General features: G+C 39.5%; 2 protein-coding genes and 1 long non-coding RNA gene across 4 annotated transcripts; 2 read left to right on the top strand and 1 right to left on the bottom strand.

Moving 5' to 3' along the window:
- The first annotated feature begins 362 nt into the window (after positions 1 to 362).
- Positions 363 to 1,440, top strand: LOC143882572 (plant/protein (DUF1995)). Its single transcript, XM_077386044.1, has one exon. The coding sequence runs from the start codon at positions 401 to 403 to the stop codon at positions 1,418 to 1,420; it is 1,020 nt and encodes a 339-aa protein (XP_077242159.1). The 5' UTR covers positions 363 to 400; the 3' UTR covers positions 1,421 to 1,440.
- Positions 1,441 to 9,193: 7,753 nt separating this feature from the next.
- LOC143883992 (uncharacterized) lies at positions 9,194 to 17,576 on the bottom strand. 2 transcript variants are annotated; one of them, XR_013252625.1, is made up of 3 exons: positions 17,194 to 17,576; positions 11,692 to 11,775; positions 9,194 to 9,510 (listed from the first exon to the last, which is right to left on the bottom strand). It is a non-coding gene; the product is annotated as an uncharacterized LOC143883992 (long non-coding RNA). The 2 variants fall into 2 exon arrangements; XR_013252626.1 differs by lacking the exon at positions 17,194 to 17,576 and adding an exon at positions 14,337 to 14,389.
- On the top strand, positions 9,413 to 13,677 carry LOC143883991 (beta-amylase-like). The gene is made up of 7 exons (XM_077387336.1): positions 9,413 to 9,570; positions 9,671 to 10,069; positions 10,326 to 10,490; positions 12,139 to 12,406; positions 12,500 to 12,705; positions 12,796 to 13,035; positions 13,110 to 13,677. Exons 1-7 carry the CDS (start codon positions 9,493 to 9,495, stop codon positions 13,314 to 13,316), a joined length of 1,563 nt encoding a protein of 520 aa, XP_077243451.1. The 5' UTR covers positions 9,413 to 9,492; the 3' UTR covers positions 13,317 to 13,677.
- Positions 17,577 to 17,688: the final 112 nt, after the last annotated feature.

Raw genomic sequence — 17,688 nt, 5'->3', positions numbered from 1 at the left:
TATTGGAAAAAAAGACTACCAGTTCGATCTGGGTAATGATAAATGCGCCCCTTTTCATTGGTTTGACTTGAAAAGAACCGTTGCCACCCCTAATTAGACCCATGCCTAGGATGAATCATGTTCTTTGTGATGAATAACACTGATCGTCACGATGGCAATTTGAAAATTCTTTTATGAAAGAAATGATATCGGCACAACCATGTTTTAATAATTGCACTAACCAATCTTGTCTGTTATCATTTAAAGAAAAGACAACTTAAGTTAGTGTAATTATTAAAACATGGTTGTGCTGATATCATTTCCCATATCAATTGTGTGTGGCTGCCAACGTGTAGTAGATGTCATGACATCGTTGCGAGCCTCAAAACCACCACTTTTCTTTTCTCCTTCATCACATCAAATGGCTTCCAATCTTCTCAAATTCACCCCTCAAACAACACTCAAAATCTCAAATCATCCTTCAAATCCATTCATTCACAAAACCCACTTCTCATCTCTCCCTATTCTTCTCCAACGCCATTCCCATCTCTCTTTCTCAACCCAAAACCCTCTTCATCACAAACCAAACACAATTTCATTATCACTCAAAACAGACCTCTCTTTCACACCACCCACCACAAAAGAAGAAGCCATACAACAAGCCAAAGCATGCCTCTCTACCTCCTTAGAAAAGCCTCTCAACAACCCAAGACTCGCCTCCTCAAAACTCAAGAAACAAAAGCAGCCCAAATTCCGAGTCGAGATCCCAGTCCTCGACGAGTCGTCCGAGTCACTAACCCAACTCGCTCTCCAACTCTTTGCAGACCTACGCATAAGAAAAAAAGGTGCCCCAGTTAAGATCCTACTCCTATGGCCCAATCCCACCTTGACAGAACTAGCCGTTCAGGCCACTGAGTCCAAGTCCTTACCCAACTCGGTTGCTAACTCGGACCTTAAAGACGATTCCAAGGGAGTTTTCTTAAATTCTGCTGACGTGGCAATCTTTATAACGCCAGAGTCGTCTCAATTAGACGCGATTAAAGCCACGTGTAATGAGTTTTACCCGAAACCGGTGGTGGTTTTCAATCCGAAGTGGGGTTTTGAGGAGGAAAGCGGTTTTGGGGAGTTATGTGGTTTTGTGGGGTCTTTTGAGGTGGTTTATTCGTTTATGGGGCTTGAGGTAAGAGGGATTTTGAGTAAGAGGAGAGGGGTTGTTTTTAGGTGTGTGAAGGATGGGGGTTTTGGTGAGGGATGGGTGGTTTTGGTAGAGGAAGAAAAGGGGGAATTGAAGGTGGTTTCGAGGTTTAAGAAACGGCCTTTGATTGGGGAGGTTGAGAACGTTTTGTATAATCTAATGGCTGTGAATTCGCCTGTTACCAAGTCCGTAAAGTTTGTAAGGGATTTGGTATCCAATGTAACAGGGAAAAAGGAAAACAAGTAAGCTATTGTTCTTGCTTCTTCTCTCTCTCTTTCATTTTCCATTTGTTTTCTACTTGTCTTTAATCTTTCATTATGCATATAAAAGAAAAGTTCATATCAACAAATCTCGGCTGTACATTATAGAAACATCCATAGATGGGAGGGTTAGGATCATCCGAGGGAGATGATTTATGGTATAAAGATGAACATCCTAATGCTTCTACTGTAACAGAGGGATCTCAGAATATATAGTTTATTTATTTACAGAAATTATTTCCATTTATGGGAAATGATTTCAGCGCTCCAGTGTTTTGATAAACATGCGCTCATTTGTTTGTCGTGTAGCACTTAAAGAGCTTTAAGAGCCTTTTGAGAACTGTTAAATCCTCTGACATCCCTTTAAATACTACACTACAAACAAGTGGAGCGTATGTTTACCAAAGCACTGGAGGGCATAAATCATTTCCATTTATTGATTCGTTAATATTGTTAGGGAGATAATTTTTTCACACAACTACCCCCGAGGCAACCCCTAATGAGGGATGTGCCCCCTGTAACGTGCATCACCGTATTGGTGTTTGAACTTTTAATTTGAATGGATAGAGGTAATCGTCAATTGTCCAGACAAAATTGTACCATGACTGCTTAATGCGGCCATCTCAAATACAATTTCTAAGGATGGATGAATCCCTTCCTCAATAGACATCATCCAATAAACTATAAAAGTTTAGATTTTAAATTATTCTACTAATAGTCTTTGGAAAAATTATTAAAAAAATGCAAAGTTTTGTCTAAATTGAGAATAAAAGGTAGTGATTTGAAAATTATAAAAAAGGTGTTGTCAGGTGAGAGAAGATGGCTTTTAGGACAAATATACCCCTTCTACCTCTTTTTTCTCTTCACTTTTTCACCTATCCCTATACACTTATTACCTTCTCACGTACCTCCTTCTTCTTTCTCATGGCTTTTCTAACGTGGAAAACTCCATGAGAGGGTTTTGAAGGTGCCATTTACCTACCACCTTCTTCTTCCTCAAGGCTTCATGGATAGTTTTTGAAGCTTGCCATTGCCATTGTAGTTTTGGAAAAAAACTCCATTGCCAACGTTTCCAAGCTCCATTGCCAATGTTTCCAAGCTCCATTACCATTGTAGTGTTGAAAAAAAAAAACTCCATTTGCAACGTGATAAAGCTCCATTGCCATTGTACTTTTGGAAAAAAGCCATTGCCAAAGTGATATAGCTCCATTGCCATTGTAGTTTGGAAAAAAAACTCTATTGCTTATTTGGGTGATAAACATAGCTTCGGTTAGGTTTAACATCTTCTCTTCATGTTTTCATGTTTTTTGTGCTTTTGTTTTTTCACCCTATTTATGAGACTCTTTGTTTGGTTGCAATGTTTATCTTGACCTCTCTATATCTCCCTCTATGTATACAATCATGTTTGGTTACATGTTATAACCTAGTGGTTCCGGGGTATAAAATGTAGTTCCGAAGTGGTTCCGGGGTAGAAAATGTGGTTCCCTAGTGGTTCTGAGGTATAAAATGTGGTTCTGTAGTGGTTCTGGGGTATAAAATGTGGTTCCGTAGTGGTTCCGGGGTATGTGGTTCCCTAGTTGTTCCAGGGTATAAAATGTGGTTCCCTAGTTGTTCCGAGGTATAAAATTTGGTTCACTAGTGGTTGTTGTGTATAAAATGTGGTTCCGGGGTATAAAATGTGGTTCCCTAATGGTTCCGGGGTATAAAATGTTGTTCCATAGTGGTTCCGGAGTAGAAAATGTGGTTCCGTAGTAGTTCTGACGTATAAAATGTAGTTCCCTAGTGGTGGGGTATAAAATGTGGTTCCCTAGTGGTTCTGAGGTATAAAATGTGGTTCCGTAGTGGTTCCAAGGTAGAAAGTCTGGTTCCTTAGTGGTTCCATGGTATAAAACGTGGTTCCCTAGTGGTTACAGGGTATAAAATGTGGTTCCCTAGTGATTCCGGGGTAGAAAATCTGGTTCCGTAGTGGTTGCGGGTTATAAAATGTGGTTTCCTAGTGGTTTCAGAGTAGAAAATGTGGTTCCTTAGTGGTTCCGAGGTATAAAATATAGTTCTGTAGTGGTTCCGGGGTATAAAATGTGGTTCCCTAGTGGTTCCGGGGTAGAAATGTAGTTCCCTAGTGCTTCCGAGGTATAAAATGTGTTTCCCTAGTGGTTCCGAGGTATAAAATGTGGTTTCCTAGTGGTTCCGGGGTAGAAAATGTGGTTCCCTAATGGTTCCGAGGCATAAAATGTGGTTCGGTAGTGGTTCCAGGGTAGAAAATGTGGTTTCCTAGTGGTTCCGAGGTATAAAATGTGGTTCCCTAATGGTTATGAGGTATAAAATGTGGTTCCGTAGTGGTTCCGGAGTATAGAATGTGGTTCCGTAGTGGTTCCGAGGTATAAAATGTGGTTCCCTAGTGGTTCCGGGGTATAAAATGTGGTTCCCTAGTGGTTACTAGGGAACCGTGGTAGAAAATGTGGTTCCCTAGTGGTTCCAGAGTAGAAATGTGGTTCCCTAGTGGTTCCGGGGTATAAAATATGGTTCCCTAGTGGTTCCGGGGTATAAAATGTGGTTCTGATGTATAAAATGTGGTTCCCTAGTGCTTATGAGGTATAAAATGTGGTTCCCTAGTGGTTCCAGAGTATAGAATGTGGTTCCCTAGTGGTTCCAAGGTAGAAAATGTGGTTCCCTAGTGGTTCTGAGGTATTAAATGTGGTTCCGTAATGGTTACGGCGTATAAAATGTAGTTCCGTAGTGGTTCCGAGGTATAAAATGTGGTTCCCTAGTGGTTCCGGCGTATAAAATGTGGTTTCATAGTGGTTCCCGGGTATAAAATGTGGTTCCCTAGTGGTTCTGAGGTATAAAATGTGGTTCCCTAGTGGTTCCGAGGTAGAAAATGTAGTTCCCACGCCGGGCCCGTACGGGCCATGTCGACCCGCGGGTCACCCGGATTTTTGCTGTATTTTTTAAGATGTTTTTGGGAAATGTTACCCGCACTACCGTATTTTGATAAGGACACCCCTCACTTTATTAAAAGTACGGTATGGCCCCCACCATAGGATGATCAAAACCGTCCATTAGATTGGCCACAGTCTAAATAGGTTGTGCCCCAAAAAACATTTCCGTAGGTTGATCCTAACCCTCTGATCAGAATGTTAGAGGGTTGGTCCTAACCCTCTATAGATCGGAGGGTTAGGATCAACCTATGGAAATGATTTTTGGGACACAACCTATTTAGGCTGTGGCCCATCTAATGGACGCTTTGGATCATCCTATGGGGGGGCCATATCGTACTTTTAATTAAGTGAGGAGTGCCCTCATCAAAATACAGTAGTGTGGATAACATTTCCCTTTTTTTGTATAGGAATTTGCTAGCCACCTTCGCCGAGGCAACTTCTCGGCTTGTGGCCTATCCTTTGATGCAAAGATTGGGGGTGCAAAGGTGGCTAACAAAAACATAATTGCAAAAAATAGTAATCATTACGAATTTGTGGCTAAAGTTTAAGTTTTAAATGAAAAATTACAAAAAAATGGAAGCAAAGTAGTAAAATTATGAAAAAAATACCAAAAGATGCACTAACATATGACAATTACCGAACTACAAAGTTCGACTGTCTTCCGTCGGAAGTCCGAACAAACCTTCAAACTTCCGAATGGAACCAGTATTTTGGTTACGTATACTGGCTTTCATTCAGAAGTCCGAAGTTTTGTTCAGACTTCCGACGGAAGCCACCAAAGATTTTTATTTTCAAATTGAGTACTAATTCCAAGGATAATAGATATTTACAAGTATTATATAAGAAATTGATGAATTAAGTTTGCGTTGAACTCGGAAAATTTTGGGTTTAATTCTGAAAATATGTATTTAATTAGAAAAGTATAAGAATTTTTGAATTATTCATGATTTTTAAAGTTTATTTAAAGGCACAAAAATTTTTGAGTTAAAAAAACATTATCTCTCTATATCATAATATAATAGGCCGATCATATCAACATGCAACCCTTTCTCATGATTGGGTGATAGAAATCTCATGGGTCCTACTATGAATCTGAACGTGCTAGGGTTGCAACTTGAATTGGGTCAGGCTCAACTCAAACCTGACGGGCTAAACTTGATTTTGGCCCTGCTTGGGTTCGTATTTCATCGAATTGGGTATAAGGTTAGGGTTGGTAAAAGCCAACTCAATTTAATTTCGGGTTGTATTAGGGCTGAGGAATTGCGCAATCCGACCGCACCGAGGATGTCCCCGAATGTTACCACAGTTTTGAAATTCTGAGTGTTATGTTTATATTTCCACTTTTTTCTATTTTTGCCTGGGTCAACCCAACCCAACCTAACTCAAGACGATCCGATTTGGACAAAACTAGTTAGACGTTGGGTTAGGGTTGAGAGATTTAGAGGGAGGGTTGGGCTAGGGTTGATGCTACGTGATGTTGAGACCCGACCCAAGTTGCACTCCTAGCATGTGCTATTAAGATAATTCACATGGAAAAATTCTCTAAAAAAATTTGCTGCCCGTTTGGGAACCATGGTTTTAGATATCGCAATAGATGTAGATTGGGTGTGCCCAGAAAATCTTCTCCATGGGATGATCCTAACCCTCTAATCCGAGAGGTGGAAATATTGTGCCATCAATATTAAACCTCCACAAATTGGAGCTGGAAAAGATTTTAACCTTATCTACAGCAGGCCCAATAAATGAATGGTTTGGATCATCCAAACATCGTGGGCCCCACAGAGGCTGCACGTGCATGAACAGCCATCCACCATATAATTTCTCTGCTTTATATAATGGCTGATACATCGGGACCTTTGAGCCTAGTCGACACTACAGAATTTTGTTGTGTTATTAGTTTTAGGGAAATGGTATGAACACAACCACATTTTGATATTTGTGCGGTTCTAGCTTGTATTGTTTTTTCTTTAAGTGGCTTGTGAGAGCTTTTCAAATGTCAAAAGCATGGGTTAACTCAAATATCAAAACATGGTTGTGCTGATCACATTTCTCTTAATTTGATTTTCCTTGATCGGGCATAGAATGGCTTGGATAGTCCAGTGGAGAAGATTTTTGGGCATGGCCTATCCACGAACAATCACAATACTGACTTGGGTCATTGAAAAAATGGCCTCCCACTGTACTAAAGCTCCTTTGCCTTTTTGTACATATCATGCCCAACTTAAATATGGGCACTGATATCTCCCCCCCCCCCCCCCCCCCCCCCCCCAAACGGTTTCTGTGAGAGTGTTTCACAGCTTTAGGATAAATTCACCCCTTTAATTTTTTTTCTTTTGCCTTTAAAACCTAACGAATAACGTGTGGGGGGAGGAGATTTTATCCATCACCATGGTTTAAAATTTCAGTTTCGGTCACCGTTTCGGACCCCACCAAAAACTGAAATTTCGGATTTCACCGAAATTTGGTAATTTGGTTCCAAATTCCGGACCGAAATTTTGTGACACTTTTAAAATAAAATAAAATAATGTCATTAAATCGAAATTTCGGTCCGAAAATGGCGAAAAATTGAATTTCGGAAAATTTCGGTTTAGGTCCCCACTTTCGGTCGAAATTTTAAACCATGTCCATCACAAAGGGATGGGGGGGGAGGGGAATATCATTTACCTTAAGTATCTACTTTTGTAGCCATTCTATGTCCTTTTTCTTTCTGCTTTTACTTGAATACGAATGAAACTTGACCCTGAAACAAAATCAAATGGATGAACGATTTGACTTGAAAAATTAAAAAAGAGAGAAGAAGAGACCTGCATGATAGGGACGCGTGTACAATAATAGTACAAGAGAGAGGACCATATTTGTCGGGATAGTTTGGGCTTTGGAACAAAATTACCAAAATAGATAGATTGCTTTCTATGGTTTTAATGAATCTAACATTAGTTTGAAATTTACACCACTAAGGGTATTTTTGTCATTTTGAGTAAAACAAAACTTAGCTCTCTGTTTTAGAAAGTGATATCCAAACAGGGAAAGGACTTCAAGAAGAAGCTTTGGTGATTGTAATTCCTTCATTTAAACTCAACATGGCCACCTTGTTCTTCACTAGATTTGCAAAAGGAGAAGCAAAAAAGAAAAATTAATACATTCTTTCTCAGAAAAGAAGAATACTCACCACCCATATTCCTTAAATCTAGATTTTTTTTCTTTCGTCCCTTATTCTCCTTTTGGGTGGATATAAATACATATGAAATCTTCAATTGAACGTAGAAAGCATTACCAATCTTTGTATTTGGTCTAAAGTTTTGGGTGAGCAACAAAGAAGATGACAATCACCATGGCAAGTATTTTACATTCAAAGGTAGCCTCATGGGAGAAGAGAATTGAGCCCAAGAAGTCGGAATCTTGCCGGAAAACATGTCAAGCCGATCGCCCGGCAAGCTGTAACTTGAGATTCCGGCATGCTAACGAGCTAGGCCTTGGAGGTGGCGTCTCATACACTCCCTTCAGAATGCATAGAACTCCAATGGCAGTGGCAGTCGAGGCTCCGACTAGAACTTCTGAGATACAGGTAACTTCAAACCGAAATTTGAATTTGGCTGTTCAACTCAATCGGGTTCATTCCTTTCTCAACCATCTGAATAAAATGAGGAGCCCTACCTAATAATCAATCCGTGAAACAGCCAATTACTCTAAAAGCTTAAGCGGTTAAAGTTGGTGTTATTTAATCATTCATACTTAAAACACTCCCCCACATGTAAGGCTGGCAACGGGGCGGGGCGGATCGGGATCGGGGCCGGATGTTGCATTCCCCGTCCCCGCTTCGGGGAATGGCAGGGAATCCCGTCCCCACCCCCACGGGGAATACCTAATCCCCATCACCGCCCCACACACAAAAACTCACCTCAAAAAAGTTTTTTAACGCCCATAAAAAAGAAAAAGACAAGCCATGTTTGTGCACATATCAAAATATGGTAATGCCAATATCACTAGCATAAAAGAAATATTTACCGGGAAAAAAAAAAAAACACTAAAACAATACTAAAATAAGAGGATATTGATAATGACTTGCATATTAAAACGGGTGGGCCGGGGCGGGCCCATCTCCATCCCCAACCCGCTCCAAGTCGGGGAGTCCCCGTCCCGTGCAGGGCAGATCCCCGTATTCACGAGTGAAATTGCCAGCCTTACCCACATGTGGCCCCTCTTTTGGGTTAGTCATGCAGGTGGATTTTTAATATCAAGGAGTTATTGGGTTTTGAAGCCAGCCTTGAGGCAATAGCTCTGGTACCATGCGAAACAACCAATTACTCCAAAAGCTTAAGCTGTCTTACCCACATGTGGCCCCTCTTTTGGGTTAGTCATGCAGGTGGATTTTTAATATCAAGGAGTTATTGGGTTTTGAAGCCAGCCTTGAGGCAATAGCTCTGGTACCATGTGAAACAAACAATTACTCCAAAAGCTTAAGCTGTCTTACCCACATGTGGCCCCTCTTTTGGGTTAGTCATCCAGGTGGATTTTTAATATCAAGGAGTTATTTGGTTTTGAAGCCAGCCTTGAGGCAATAGCTCTGGTACCATGCAAAACAAACAATTACTCCAAAAGCTTAAGTTGTCTTACCCACATGTGGCCCCTCTTTTGGGTTAGTCATCCAGGTGGATTTTTAATATCAAGGAGTTATTTGGTTTTGAAGCCAGCCTTGAGGCAATAGCTCTCGTACCATGCGAAACAACCAATTACTCCAAAAAGCTTAAGCTGTTAGAGTCGGTGTTATTTTAATCATTTATACTTGAACAAGATATACTCGAGTATTTTTACCGTGGCATCATATATATCAATTTCAAATTTGAGTAGCTTTTTTTTCTTTATCCTACGCTTTCCCTATAGTTAAGGGACAAAAGATTCAAAACCTTCCTATTTCAGTGTATTGCACTACATCCTTCCAACCAATGGGAACTGGGACACCAAACAACAGTGGGACCCACTTTAGTATCTTATTGATTTCAAAAGAGAAGGATAGACAGATAGATTGCTTTATCCGTTCTGAAATAGAGGAAACATATCTCTATCGCCATTCTCTCAAGCACAGCAGAACTGAGAATCCTTTCCTTTTTCCTTCCGGGTAATGATGCAGGTCGCTCCTCTAGTCACAGAGAAAGAGAAAATGTTGGCAAATTACGTACCCGTATACGTGATGCTTCCTGTAAGTTGTTTCAATACTTGGAAGAATATAAAGCATTTTACTATAGTGAATGAACACAAAATTCCAAGAGACATATACTGACATTTTCTTGTTTGAATAGTTGGGAGTTATTACAGCTGAGAACGTTTTTGAAAACAAGGAAGAACTAAGAAAGCGGCTCCAGCAACTCCAAGCTGCAGATGTGGATGGAGTGATGGTTGATGTATGGTGGGGTATTATAGAGAACAAGGGGCCCAAGATGTATGAGTGGGGAGCTTACAAGGAGTTGTTCCAACTAGTACAGGAATGTGGGCTGAAAATGCAGGCCATCATGTCATTTCATCAATGTGGTGGAAATGTGGGGGATGTTGTAAATATCCCAATTCCCAAATGGGTTCTTGACATTGGAGAAACAGATCCCGATATCTATTTTACTAACAGAAGTGGGAATATGAACACTGAATATCTCACTATTGGAGTCGACAATAAGCCCCTTTTTGGTGGGCGTACACCCGTTGAGGTATGGTTTATGAAAGACCCTCTTTTTTGTTAAGCATATATCATAAATGGGTACCTTTATTTTTCTCTTTAAAGCTTGGTGTAGTCTGTTGTAGGTTCATATGTAGTTTATCTTTCATATGTGCTACATGGGTGGTTAATAATTTTGGTATAGAGATTGGGGTTAGTGGTTTTAGATTTATATGAAGTTGATGTTGAGCTATGTCACTTGGGTTGTTCATATTTTTTATAATCAAGCTTGGTGTTGGTTGTTGCAGATTTACAGTGACTATATGAAGAGCTTCAGGGAGAATTTTGCAGAGTTCTTGGATCCTGGCCTCATAACTGACATTGAGGTAGGACTTGGTCCGTGTGGTGAGTTGAGATACCCCTCCTATCCAGCACTTCAAGGATGGGTATTTCCAGGCATTGGAGAATTCCAGGTAAGATTGCCAATTTTAGTACTAGCAAATGTGATATAGGTATAAATTACAATGGGTGTGTGTGTATTGCGCAAGTGCAAGAGAGCATATGAGAGAGGTATTGTTGCGGTCTCAAAGACAGCACCATCATAATACTTGACATGCAGAACAGACAATTCATCTAATGGGTACCTATGGACGTCTGAAGGCTCTAAAGTCTTAAAAAGTGAATGGTCTGAATCAGTGTTTCAAATTTTGGACTTTGACAAGAACTCGGCCAAGGTGAAAGGGACTCAACTCGGGCGAGTCAAATGATTGACATGATCAAATTTTATTAACCCTGTAGGAGAAAACTCAACTCGAATGAGAAGTCGGCAAAAGTAAAAGGGAGTCGACTAGGGCGAGTAAACAGTAAATGAACAGTAGATCAACGGAAAAGTCATTTTTGGACCATGGACCATACCGCAGAGGGGCTCACCCAAATGAACAGTCCAACTCGTGAACCATGGTGCCACGCATCTGACATCCATGCCAGGCAGACATGATGAGCAGTATTTTCTACTAGCTCCACACATATTTCTCCTATATTTTTTACAGGACTGCTTTAGCATTGGACTTTTGCCTAAAAATTCAAAGATAAGGCCAAATTATTTCTGTAAAATTTTTTGAGTTTATATGTTTAACTTTATATGCTTGGATTGTTTACTCGTTATAAATATCCACCATTAGTTTTATTTTTTGGTTTTTGTTTTGAATTAAAAAATAAATATGATTTTCATATAATTTAAGACTTTGTTATGCCATTATTAGATTGTTTTGGCTAATTGTTAGGAAATGTCATCTCACTTAGTTTAGCTATTGAATTAAGAATAACAATATTATGTCGTAAGAAAAAATGTCTGGACTTGTCAACTTATAAAATTAATAAGAAGTTAAGGTTAAAAGAAAAGAATTTGTGAATCTTTTACTTTTGTTAGAAAAAATCTTTTTGTTTATTTTTACTTTCTTATATTGATATCGAACTAAAATCTATTTATGTAATCACTGAACTTTTCTGAGATAGTACCTAAATTTAATTTTTCCCTTTACCTCTCTCAAAAAAATTTGTAAGCCTTTTCCCTTCGTATTTCTATTTTTTTATGTTTTTCTGATCTTTTACTTTCATATTTTAATGCAGCCAAGCTAAACTTAAAGAAATTTTACTTTTTTCAGAAATACTTGCCTGTTTTGGTCTTTCTTCACTCTGTTCAGCCTGTCGCAGATGCTTCTTACCATTACTTTGCTCCTTATAAACGGATAAGCTTACCTGTGCAAATTGACAAGCCCATGATTAAAATACACTTGAAATAAAAGAAAATGATATCCACACTCACTTGCTTTGATAATGACACTCCATACTTTATTAACCACTTTTCTCATTGGCTGATGAGGCATCTAGGGAATTGCAACAACCTTTAAAAGATAATTAAAAGTGTAAAGTAAGAATGGAGGGCCATAATTGAAACAAGGGAATAAAAAAAATGTCCACATATTATTTCCCAAATAAAAGTTCTTTTATCTAGTTAACCCATTGTTGAGAATGACAATATTTTCCCCTCTGTAACTAATTAACTAATTCTCCCAAGCCAAACATGGAGCAACTTGATAATCTTACACAAATATGATGCAGTGCTACGACAAATATATGAAAGCAGACTTCAAAGATACGGCAACAAGAGCGGGGCATCCAGAGTGGGACCTACCCGGTGATGCTGGGGAGTACAATGACAAACCCGAATCAACACAGTTCTTCACAACAAATGGGACATATCTTACTGAGAAAGGGAAGTTTTTCCTAACATGGTATTCAAACTTGTTGATAAATCATGGTGATCAGATTCTTGACTCAGCCAACAAAGCTTTTTTAGGCTGTAAAGTCAAGCTAGCAGCCAAGGCAAGTGTCGCAGAAACAGTTAGTTTCATCTTAATTCTAGTTACAATCATTTATATATAGATTAAGCAGGTATTTTTTGGATGGGGCCCACAGGTAGCCGGAATTCATTGGTGGTATAAAGCTCCAAATCATTCAACAGAGCTTACCTCAGGATATTACAATTTGGACGACCGAGATGGGTACAGACCCTTGGCAAGGATGCTTTCAAGGCATTATGCTATTTTGAATTTTACGTGTGTTGAGATGAGAGACTCTGAACAAAGTGCAGATGCGAAATGCGGGCCCGAGGAACTTGTTCAACAGGTTAGAGTGATTGTTATATGTATTAGAGAAACAACGGGTGGTGAAGCTTTGAATGTGTTCTTATGTAACAGTTTCTGAAAATGATTTCAGGTGTTGAGTGCTGGATGGAGAGAGGACATTGACGTTGGGTGTGAAAATGCCCTTCCCAGATATGACAGAAAGGCCTATAACCAGATCCTGAAAAATGCGAGGCCAAATGGTGTTAACAGAGAAGGACCACCGAAACTGCGGGTTGGTGCTATGACATATCTCCGACTGTCAAATGATCTAATTAATTGGAAAAACTTCAGGATATTCAAGACATTTGTCAAGAAAATGCACGCTGATCAGGTAAAACACCTATAAATAATTGATCAGTAAAACTAGAATCAATACTAAACTAAAGCGGACTCTGTTTATTTCAGGATTACTGTCCAGACCCAGAAAGGTACTACAATCCTGTAGTTCCTTTGGAACGATCAAAGCCAAAGGTGCCAATTGAGGCTCTTATGGAGGCAACGAAACCAATGAAGCCATTCCCATTCAATGCTGAAACTGATACGAGTGTTGGTGGTGACTTCGCTGATTGGGTGGATGGAATAATAGATAAAATCACCTCAATAATTCACTAACCACCAATCAAATTAAACTAATAAGTGCAGATGTAAGCTAAACAGAGGATTTTGTGTTTGATGAATCCAATCACGCTGCAGGATTTCGAATGCTGGTGAGATGTTAATCATCACGCGATTGTTTTATAGTTTTGTAGCCATGTAACAGCTTCATCTAGCTACATGTTGAGTAAGATCTAGGTATTTTGGCTTTGTTTCAAGAAATAAACGGTTGTGGCACTTTCTGATTGGCCTGTTTGAGAAGTGAGAATCCTATTTTTGATAAATTACATCTTTCTTCTCTGTGTCTTTTATTGTTTTTTGACACACTCCATTCCTTTTTTGGTTTGTCTATTGAGATAATTTATTTGCAAGCTTTATTCATGACCCACTTTCATTATGGTTATGTTAATCTGTGTAGAATGAAATGGAACAAAGATACCTCCAGTCAAGAACACTTGAATCCATAAGTAGGTCAAGCTAGTTGCTCAGGTATTTTTTTTACGACAGATTTCTAGCTCTAACCCTAAGAATGTTTCGTAGTGCAAAATATGCAATGAATGCAACAGGCAAGAGCACAAGGGAGGAAGGAAGATCCAAATAAGTTGAAATCAGCAGTTTAAACCTTCCTCTACTGGAGAAAAGTGCAAACACTAGGAAGTCAGCAACGATAATCAAGGGAAAGAAATAGAAATAACAATTAGTCCATCTAAATGGGACTGGAGCAATGGAAATCTGAATACTGTCTTAAAGACAAGATTCAGGAAACACAGAGAAAGTGAAACCAATGATAGAATGCACACTGACAAAAAAGAACCCGTGGCACAAGGTATTAAATGCGAAGGGACTGATATAAGGTGAGGATGCAACATTTCCAAAACTCCTTATGGAAGACATGCTGGTATCCATGTCTTCCATGACTTTCTCTGAGCATTGGGCTTCAATAAGTTAATCGTAAAAATGGTATAAAAGCCTCTCATGCAGATATCCTTTGATAAAGAAGACACTGGCTAAAAGATAGTTTTCTTTTTCGAAACTTACCGATAGTCACCAAAAGAGCAAGATCCATCGTATAAGTGGTGAAATCGATGGGCTATACGATGGGCATCCCTCACAATGATTTCCTGAGTGACAAGTTAGAGATGAGTTTAGTGATAGCTGGCAATCACCACAAAACCGGAGGTTCTTTGTAATGATGATAGTCATTCCTGGGACATTGAGAAGTGCAAAGCAATGGCCAGCACCTCACTGTGATCCCAGAGCATCTTACCTTCACATCTTCCTCAACATTATATAACACCAACCGCACTAGTATGTGGTTTATAACCAGCATTGTTAGTTGCCGACCCAAGTCTTCCAGTTTAGTATATATATGCTCTGTCTGTGGGTGTCACTTGTCTCCAACTAGAAACTGATGAACTGACTTAACAAATCAATAGAACTGCATCTTGGTAGTTTCTTCAGTCCCTACCGTCTCACCATCACTCTTACCGTTTCCACATATTTCCATCTTTTTTCTGTTTATGCCTGTTGGAAAGTGAAATGTAAAGACCAATATCATTTGGCCTCAAAAGAAAGCATTCTGTTCAGTTATTTTTGATAGCTTATGCTCATCATTGCGATTGACTCTGTACACAGATACAAGTGCTGCCCAGAAATCAACATTAGGTTCTACTTCCATATTTAGTACAAACTCATATGTTTCATCTATATAACCAGCATGGCCAAGAATGTCTAACATACAGGAATAGTGCTCAACCCTACGGCTTAAAGTGTATTCACTCTGCATTTGGTAGAAAATCTCCCAACCCTTTTTTTTTTGAAATGGCAAGATGAATTCATCAAAAAGGAAGGGGACCGAGGTGGGCCTCAACCAAAATTACAAGAAAATAAAACAACAATAACAAGAAAGACAAATCTCAGGGAAGAAGGAAGTCAAACCACTCCAACTCCAACCTCCTAACCCCACTTCTAGCCAAGGAGTCCGCCTCCCCATTAGCAGATCGCCGAACATGATTGAAAACAATAGATGAGCCCGCAATTAAATCATCTATTTCATCAAAAATAGAAGAAAATCTCCAAGGAGGAGACACCAACCCCTTCAACCATTTAATCACATTCAAAGAATCTCCCTCCACAATAGTGATATCCATGCTATCTCTCTCAGGCCTTTTTATGCCATGATAAACCGCCCTCCCATAATTTTTTTTTTTGAAAGATAACCCTCCTCCCATAATCTTGCATGGCTACATGCTGACAAAACTGAAGTGATCCTCTGTTCAAATATCCTTTCCCGCCGTTTCCTTAAAAACGGCAACTGCCTCGGTCCCTCTCCCATGAAGCCCATATCCTGGAATCATAGCACTCCAAGATACAGAATTCCACCAATGCATCTCGTCAAAACTCGATGTAAAGAACCTACACTCCCACATTTAGCACACATGTCTCTAAGCGCAGTTTCCCCCATCATGTCTGCATCCAACCCATTTCTACAATGATAAGCATGAGCTTACATACCAGATTGCAACGCTGCTTTAGGAGCAGAAGCTCCAAGCACATTCATAAGACTCCCCTTCCAAATTAGCTGATTATGTAGTTCACAATTATTGAGCATTTTGATCTATTAGGCTTAGTGTCTGTCGCTCATATGTGTTGGGTCTTGGTTCTCCCTCTCTCGCATGTTCCGAGTTAGGGTTGGTTTTGTGTTTTTATCGTATCATCTTTCTCTTTTTCAAATAAATCGGTTGGGGTCCCTGTTAAACCCCAGCTTACCCATAAAAAAAGAGTCATAGGCATTCAGCCATATCACCCCTCCAAGCATAACCCGAAATCAGTAAGGCCACGTTTGGATACCCACAAGAATTAGATTTGGATTTAGTTGACATTTTGAACTGGATCAGATCCTAAAAATTTCCAAATCAGCTACGACAGTGCAAAAAATCCGATTTTCAAATCTGTTCTGCGAGATATTATTTGGAAATCAATATTTGTGGCAACTTCCTTCACCGTCGCTGCTCCTCGACGTTGCTCCGGCAGCAGCGAGACATCCCTCCCACCCTCCCTCTCTCTCTTTCTCTCTCTCTTAAAACATGTTCATGAAGATGATGGATGAATTGTGTATCCAAAACTCAAATCCAAATCAAAATACAAATGCATCAGGTATCCAAACGGGCCCTAAATTCCATAAGATGATATCTTTCCCTACAGTCTCCTGAAACAAAGGTCCTGCACCCACAGTACAACTAGAACTGCAGTACACATCAATAAAAGCATTTATCACAGAACCATCAAATTGAGAAAGCATTTCGCACAACATAACCATGAATTTCCCTCCCCTTCTTCATTCCTGCTAAACACGGACAAGCAGGCAGCACACTGATATAAGTCAGAGAATCTGATCTTATTCCAACCTTCCCCATTAGATAAAAAACAATAAAGCCTCTCTCAGATACTCATTCTGCACTTAACCCAAAATCAGTGTGTTCCAACAAGTTAAATCTCGAACGCGCATTTTATCCAATAGTTTCCTTGCAGTACTAATGTCGCCGAATTTCATATACATTGCAAGAAGGGATTTACCTACATAGGTATCCAAGTTTAACCTACAAATCACAGTCTCTCATTGAACTTTCCTACCAATTTCTACCATTAAAGATCTCAACAGACCATAATAACAAAAGTGAGATACAAGAAAAGGGAATTCACTGAAAACCCATTGCAGGCATAGCCTATAATAATGCATTCCACAAGAATGAATTTTTCAGTAAAATTACATCGAAAAGGAAGAGGGTTTTACTCATGCTTCCACAAATCACATACACTGAAGAAAGTTTGGCATTTAAATAAAAATTGTTGAGAATAATGTCTCTAGGAATCGTGTAACCATGAATCTGCTTACTCATTTTGATGAATTTAAGATTAGTGAGTATCTGCAAGAGAGCTCCACATTGTAAAGAAGTAAGAGGGCCATTGACAGTATCTCTTGTGAATTGAACGTAGAAGCAGTGGTTTTGGAGGAGAAAATTGGGGGTTTTGGGGGAGCTCACAGTACTGCATAGTGGGTCTCACTTTAGAATGATCCGAACCGTCTATTTGGTAGGAATGCAAACCAAAAATCACACCCACCACGCAATCCTAACATCAGATAATGGGTGCTTTTAACTGTTGAATGTGAACCGTTTGGCTATATGCAGGATTTGACCATCCATATTAAACGACAAAAAGTATGCAGTCTGTCTTAGGTTGGATGATTGGGCGTTTAGCCACCGGTTTTTAAATGACCAAGATACACCAACCACCCTATTTTGGTCATTCCCTTGATAGTGGGTCCTACTTTTCATTCCCCTTCAATTGCAATTACCAAAATAGCCTTCAGATCAAACTTCCCCGACCT

The sequence above is a fragment of the Tasmannia lanceolata genome, unplaced genomic scaffold (assembly GCF_043159265.1).
Source record: "Tasmannia lanceolata isolate RefF3 unplaced genomic scaffold, GAP_Taslan_0.1 ptg000008l, whole genome shotgun sequence".
Lineage (NCBI taxonomy): Eukaryota > Viridiplantae > Streptophyta > Magnoliopsida > Canellales > Winteraceae > Tasmannia > Tasmannia lanceolata.
The sequence above is the reverse complement of the archived record's forward strand: the minus strand, read 5'-3'. Positions and strand labels throughout refer to the sequence as shown.

Excerpts from the sequence above, each read along its gene's own strand:
- LOC143883991 (XM_077387336.1), top strand. The coding sequence starts at position 9,493 with ATGATGCAGGTCGCTCCTCTAGTCACAGAGAAAGAGAAAATGTTGGCA. Across the intron at positions 9,571-9,670 it reads CCGTATACGTGATGCTTCCT|TTGGGAGTTATTACAGCTGA; the intron begins GTAAGTTGTTTC and ends TTGTTTGAATAG. Across the intron at positions 12,407-12,499 it reads CAAGCTAGCAGCCAAGGCAA|CCGGAATTCATTGGTGGTAT; the intron begins GTGTCGCAGAAA and ends GCCCACAGGTAG.
- LOC143882572 (XM_077386044.1), top strand. The coding sequence starts at position 401 with ATGGCTTCCAATCTTCTCAAATTCACCCCTCAAACAACACTCAAAATC.